The sequence below is a fragment of the Manihot esculenta genome, chromosome 8, assembly GCF_001659605.2.
Source record: "Manihot esculenta cultivar AM560-2 chromosome 8, M.esculenta_v8, whole genome shotgun sequence".
NCBI lineage: Eukaryota > Viridiplantae > Streptophyta > Magnoliopsida > Malpighiales > Euphorbiaceae > Manihot > Manihot esculenta.
Genome location: NC_035168.2, coordinates 10,238,245 through 10,245,183, shown reverse-complemented (window position 1 = coordinate 10,245,183; position 6,939 = coordinate 10,238,245). Strand labels below are relative to the sequence as shown.

Here is a 6,939-nt window from a genome sequence, read left to right as displayed (position 1 = left end):
AAATCATTGTATTCATTATTATTATTTCTTTCTTATTCCTTTTTAATTTGTATTTTTAACCTTTAATTTTTAATAAATTCAAATTCACCTTCTCTTGAATTATTTCAAGGAACAACACAACTCATTTCAGTCAATATCTCAATTTTCATATTGCTTTATTATAAATATATAAATTAAATTCAAATCATAAGACAATTAATAGTTAGAGCCGTTCATTTATGATGAGTACGAGGGGACAAAGAAAATTACGGTGGGCTTTGAGATTAAAAGCAATAAACATAAAAATAAATCACATGACGGTGCATATGAATCAAGCTCTCAATCTCTCAATTTCCATATTGCTATATCATAAATATATAAACTCAAACCACATGATAATTCATACTTAAAGAGAGACCATTCATTTCTGATAACAAGTATGAAAATACTAAAAAAGATATGGCGGACTATGAGATCAAAAGCAATAAGTATAAAAATAATCACAAAATTGCAACAATGAATTGAGGATGAGTTGTGAGACTTCAACAATTAAATTGTACTTGTTGTAGCCTCACGCTCTTTTCCATTGAACAATTAATGTCGGAGCATGCTTTGCTAATGTCATAGATCAGTGCTTCTATCTGGTGGAAGTTGGCAATGACCCTGTTGTCAAAGATCGTTGTTGATGATAACCCTTATGTGCTTCTGAGTTGCATGACCCTTTTTAGACCTTTCAATACAAATACGTGCATGATATTAAATAGATATTGGATAATGCCATAGACCAGTGCTTCTATCTGGTGGAAGTTGGCAATGACCCTGTTGTCAAAGATCGTTGTTTATGATAACCCTTTTGTGCTTCTGGATTGCATGACCCTTTTTAAATCTTTCGGTACAAATGCTTGCATGATATTAAATAGATATTGGACAGAAAAGACATAAATTTTATGTTTTCTCGATTATAGTAAAAAATTTTAATTTTGAACTACAAAATCTATTTTCAAATTCGTTATGATTGTGATCTTTTCTCAATTTAATTTTGATAAAAATGAAATCTAACACACCGCATGTTAAATAGCAATAATTTTTTTTTTCTTAAAATACACTTAAGCATTCACCTAATTTACTTAACCACTACTCTAACCTATAACTAACCACCTACAAATCCTTAATTAACTAAAACTCCTATCTAAAAGAGCTGAAATCCCTAATTTTATCCTCTGTTGAGTAATAATTTTTAACTAAAGAATTTAAAACCATAGGGCTATATCACAAATTTGACCAGGAAGACTACAGCCAAGCCATCTATCATAAGAATCTGGAGCATTTACACTCAGCAGGAAGGCCCTCAGGGAAGCGTTTCATGTCAGTGCAGTAGTTATAAATCATGAAATACTTTTGAACCCATCTGAGTCGTCTTCCTCCAGGAGCATCAAGCTCATTGGTTTTGAATTCACTATCAGAGAATGGATTAGCTGTAGACTTTGAGTTGCAAGATGGAGCACCAGATGACCAAATACATGCAATGGCATTGAAGTTTCTATATTATGCTGTAAATGGTGCCTTTGTCTAATCAGTTTTCACCAATCACCTCTTGTAGCCCAGTCATCAGCATTCCGGTGGCTAGAGTAAATCCTCATTGCTTGGTTCTTAGGGAAGGAACACCAATTGATTCTCCATTTTTGAACACCCTTATGGGAATATTGTCCACCAAGAGTCTGAAAAAATGAGCAATAATTATTGTCCGAATAAAGAGCTTCTTGGCAAATACTTACGGTGAATGAGATTAATGTAGACAATTATTTATAAAAGAAGAGTTAAGGCTTTACATAATGTGCTGGGGTTTCCAGATGATGTGTGGAAGTTTCTCGTGGGGTCAAACTATAGATAAAAGTTTCTTTTAAGTAGAGATTTTAACTCATAAGAGATTTATGGGAGGTTAGGCTAAAGTAGAGTAAAATGTATTAAGTAAATACTTGCTTGTATTTAAAAAAAATAAGAAAAATATAAAAACTATCACCATTTTTATCAAAATTAAATAATAAATTTAAAAACTAGAACTTTTTATTATAATCATATAAAATAAAAATGCATAAAGTTTCTGTCTGTCCAATAAGCCTATTGAATAAAAATAAAAAATAAATAAAATATAAATAAAAAAAGGCAGTTGTTATAAATGGAAAAATGGTTTATTTTAAGCCTTTACGCCTTGTATCCTGGCGTCCGTTGCCAAGGTACCACAAACGAAGCGGTTGACCAAATTCTTTTATATATATATATATATACCTCATGCTTCTTCAGCATGACAAAAGTAATATAACCACTTGATACATCCACCAGAATTATAGAAATACCAAAAAAAGAAACATACAAGATCATAACAGAATCAAAATGCAGAAGGGGAACAAAAAAAACGTCTAAATAAAACTAAAATCACAGGAGATATTGTGTAATAGGGTTATCGCCAAATAATTAACCACGCATTAGCCTATTTTTCGGTTTAAGATTATGAATATGAATGTCAGTTCTATCCATCTAAGGCGTCCTATATAGTGATGAACATGCATCCCTTATAGTGGGTGGGGGCTGGGAAGAAAGGTAAAATGGTGTTTCTGTATAAAGATGTGGAACCTAAGGAATTCTATGGATTTAAGAACCTTTTTGCTGGGGGGAAAGTGGGAGTAGGAAGGGGTGGTTTTGCAGAGAAGAACATATTAGTACATGACAAAACAATATTTATGCATTTGGCCGCAAAGCAGACGACCGTTATAACATTGACACATAAGTTCTAACTGCAAGTTACCATAAAGTACCACAACATCACAAAACAAACCGCATACAGCTTTTAACAAAGCTTAAAAGAAAATTGCAGTTTACGATGCCTTTCCCAAACTAACAGTAGGAGCAAACATAAAATACCATCCACTTGGAATCCTCTATGCTTGTTCAGAAACTTTGCGTTCGCAACTATGCCGATAAGGTTTCATCATTATGGGATTCTTACATCCTAATACATCTTTCTCAAAACATTTAGGACTTTGACAACAACAAAATAAAAATTAAAAATGAAGTATTCCAAAATCTTCAATAGCCAACTGCCATAACAGCCATTATGCCTATGTTCAAAGCATGCCTTCCCTAAAACAATAACTAGAATCCAACATTGCAGTATATGTCACACTGATTTTTGGTGTTTAGAGGCCATAAATTCCCAGTTGCAAAATTAATTTAAAAGAAATGAAAAAGAAAACAAGGAAAAGAAAAAGAGGGGGAATGCAGGGGGAAGAAAAAGAGGAAGAAGATGATGACGAAGATGATGATCAACCTCTCACATCGAACAACAATGAAATCACCTTGTTCTCTGTTGCTCAAGTCAACTGTAGCAACCAGTGCACTTAAATTGCAGCGTTGCTAGTTAAATGCATGAATATGGGTGTAATTATAAATAAAGCATAATAATTAAAAAAAACCTTGAGAAAATAATGTTGCATAATAATCAAGTCAAATCCTGAGCTTTTTCGACCAAAAAACATATTGATCTTTAACCTGTTCCATGACAAGAATGATGCAGAATCTTAAGACACGGGCCCAGCCACTCCAAGAAACATGAATCAGTTTTTAAATCAAACAAGTTCAAAATGGAAACACATTTTTTACCAATGCAATTATGCCTTGAAAATATTTGGTCATACACTATTTGAGAATAGCAGGCATAATGAGATATCAGAATGCTCCAAGCAAAAGAATTTTGACAGTTTAAAGTAAAAATACCATGGATCCTAAAGCTAAATTAATACTCATCAAAGACCTAAAGGAAACCAGTCTCCGTGAGGGGAGGAGAAGTCAAATATGGAGACAATTTTAATCAATCACCACGGACTGTTTTTTCTTTCTTTTTTTTCTTTATTTTTTGGTTTCAGGTATTGAACATTTCACATATTTTCACCTAACTGCATACTGTTTCTGCATGTTAGTACTATTTTCACCCAGCTGCGTACTCAACCTGCATTTAAAAGAAATGGCAGGAAAAACAATCTAAGCTCTGTGAGTGCTAATGACAAAGATGAATGTCTAATAGAATACAAGTTCTCAAATTCCATTTAAAACACATCATGGACAATTACCATGCAACTTACAGAATAAATTAGGTTTCCAGATTTCAACTAGTGCAACTTGCAAAACCAGTAAAATAAGGATGAGAAAGAACAGAAAATTAAGGTCATAAAATTTTACCACAAACAATCAGATTGAATACGTTGGAATGCTTTAAAAGCCAAACATGCAGAGGAGCATGGCATGATTAAAAACTAGATAAAAGCACTTTTCTCAATCTGATTCACTGCACACCATACAAATATTATTCGTGAAAGTAGAAGCCAATTTGTTTCCAAAGCTTTTAAACTAAAATATCAAAACTCAAAATACAATGTTTTTAAATCAAAGCTAAGTAGAGAAAAACCAAAGATATTTGAAGAGAGCTTTTCTAGTAACCAAAAGGTTGGGTCATATTTATAAAGACTTCAATTGCATAAGCTCCATTAACTTCAGAAGAATCTGCAGGCCATTACTTAAAAGACTGATGCACCTATAAGGAATCTGCAAAATGAGTAGGAAAGCATAAAGACAACGATTTCAAAAGAGAATCAGAGTTAAAATCCTTAGAAAAATGGTTAAAAGCATCATTAAAATATTTATTCATAGGTATACAACAATTTGATGCTAAAATAATGATGAAAGCAAAATCATTATAACTTGGTAACTCAAGTGGTTGGTGCTAGGGAATTTTAATAAACAATGCAGAAAACAATTCTAACGCATTAATGTATAAATCATTCAAAACTCAGCTTAGCTCACCTTTTGGAGAAAAAAAAAGGGGTACAAAAATGCAAGAAGCTAGCTAAGTAGCACATGAATTTTACAAAAATTTGCAGAAAAACGGATGCCAGTATAAATTTGATCAAGCATATAAATTGATCAGTGCATAAATTCTATAAAAAGGCTAATGACATACTAAATCCTTAATGGATGAAGACACGGCAGAGAAGCTGCTTTTGTAGACTTATGGGAACTTCTAGGTGTGCTAATGAAACTAATAAATATGGGAATGTTTTTTGTATTGTTTCCAATGGTTTCTGAAGCCAAGAGATGTGAACACTACGCATCTTACCTAGGATATAAGAAATCTAGTGACCCATGTAAGGCGCAACACCACCATATTGCCCAACACCATGCCCTCTTCCAGAACCACCTTGGCCCAGCTGCTGATTTGAGTATCCACCCTGCATCACTCCCTGATTTCCATATGATCCAATCACTCCAGGGCTTATATTTGCTTGGCTACCATATGCACTCTGCATTCCAGGTGCTGCACCAGGCACACCACCCTGGTTAACAGAAGCTGCAGAGCCCAGAGTCCCTAGCAGATTAGTGAGGCCTAATCCAGCACCCTGAGTCGCAAGCAAGGCAGTTAGTGCCTGTCCGAGTGCAGGGTTCAAAGCAGGTGCCGCTGCAGCTCCTGCACCTTGGTTAAAACCAATCCCAGGTGCGGCAGAAGGTGCCATCAAATGGGCTGGCCCTGAAGCAACTCCACCAGCATAAGCAGGATTATCATTTCTCTGAAAATGCGAGTTCTGCACATGATGCTGCTGCTGCTGCTGCTGTTGCTGCATAGATTTACCTGGTTTAGGCCCATCAATTGCTTTCTGGCAATGTAAAATGTGACCCTCGAAGTTTTTGTGTGGCTCTTCAAGTGCCTTCTTGGCACTCTCAACGGTCCTATACACAAACAAAGAAAATCCCTTGGGCTTACCAGTCGCCTTGTCTAGTCCCAATGGACCTTCCTCAATTTCCCCATACTTGGCAAAGAAGGCAGTCAGCTTCTGCGGATCCAAATCCGAACCAACATTGCTCACATAAATCTTCCTCAGAGTATACTCAGACACCTGCTGATGTGCAGGAGTGGCTGCACCAGCGGCTGGGACAGGGCCAATGGAAGCGAGCTGGCAAGCTGTCATCCGATTGCCAATCTTCTTCTGAGGTTCCTTTAGGGCCTTGCTAGCGCCACTTCGCTTCTTGAAAAGGATGAACCCATAGCCCTTGGATTTACCGGAGACCTTGTCGCACACCGCCTTGCAATCCTCGATCTCCCCGTAAGGCTTGAAGGCATTCATGAGAGTCTCGGTGTTCGTATCCCAGCCAAGGCCGTGTACAAAGATCTTGCGGTGCACGGGATCCTCATCGGCTATCTTACGTATACGATCTGCAATATCTCCGTGAGTATCAGCTGCATAACGTATCAAATTGATTAACTGCTCTTTACTGAACGGTTCAAGAAGCTTATCTAGAGATTCATCATCTTCATCGTCGATCTGATTCTGATCATCGCCATCATCATCATCTTCTTCCTCTTCTTCTTCTTCTTCTTCTTCTTCTTCTTCTTCCACCTCTTCCTCTTCTTCTCCATCTTCCTCCTCTTCTTCAACTTCCTCATATTCTTCTTCTTCCGGAACGAGTTCCATAATTTCTTCTTTCTGCTTCTGTTTTTGTTGCTGCTTTTTTGGAGGTTCGGTTGGTTCGGTGACTTTGGAATCCTGCTTTCTCTTCTTTGCCATTGTCGTTGATGCGGGTAGAGTTTCAAGAAGTGAACCCGACTATGGTAATTGGCGAGATAAATCAATATCAGGACGGGAGGCTAGGGTTTCTTTTTGGAGAAAGCTCCTTTATTCGCTAGCGGCCAGTGCTTCCAACCAGTCTTCTATCAATCAGACTGAGCGGCGTGGGCCGCAACTGGCCCGTTAGGAATCACAGCCCCAACCATCGCAAGCATCGAACTTTTGCGAATCTCCTATCCTATGTACAATTGCTCATTAATAACTATTACTTTAATCTTACTTTGCTCATATTTGTTCTATTCTTATTTTGTTCTTTAGAAACATTTAATGGCACTTTGACGTTTTACAA

General features: G+C 36.4%; 1 protein-coding gene across 3 annotated transcripts; it reads right to left on the bottom strand.

The window, feature by feature from the left end:
* Positions 1-306: 306 nt before the first annotated feature.
* Positions 307-6,724, bottom strand: LOC110620663 (UBP1-associated protein 2B). 3 transcript variants are annotated; one of them, XM_021764473.2, is made up of 2 exons: positions 5,147-6,724; positions 307-1,697 (listed from the first exon to the last, which is right to left on the bottom strand). In XM_021764473.2, the coding sequence occupies exon 1, from the start codon at positions 6,588-6,590 to the stop codon at positions 5,163-5,165; it is 1,428 nt and encodes a 475-aa protein (XP_021620165.1). In that variant the 5' UTR covers positions 6,591-6,724; the 3' UTR covers positions 307-1,697; positions 5,147-5,162. The 3 variants fall into 3 exon arrangements, with proteins under 3 accessions (XP_021620165.1, XP_021620166.1, XP_021620164.1); XM_021764474.2 differs by lacking the exon at positions 307-1,697 and adding an exon at positions 2,535-3,982; XM_021764472.2 differs by lacking the exon at positions 307-1,697 and adding an exon at positions 4,245-4,575 and having other exon boundaries at positions 5,147-6,723.
* Positions 6,725-6,939: the final 215 nt, after the last annotated feature.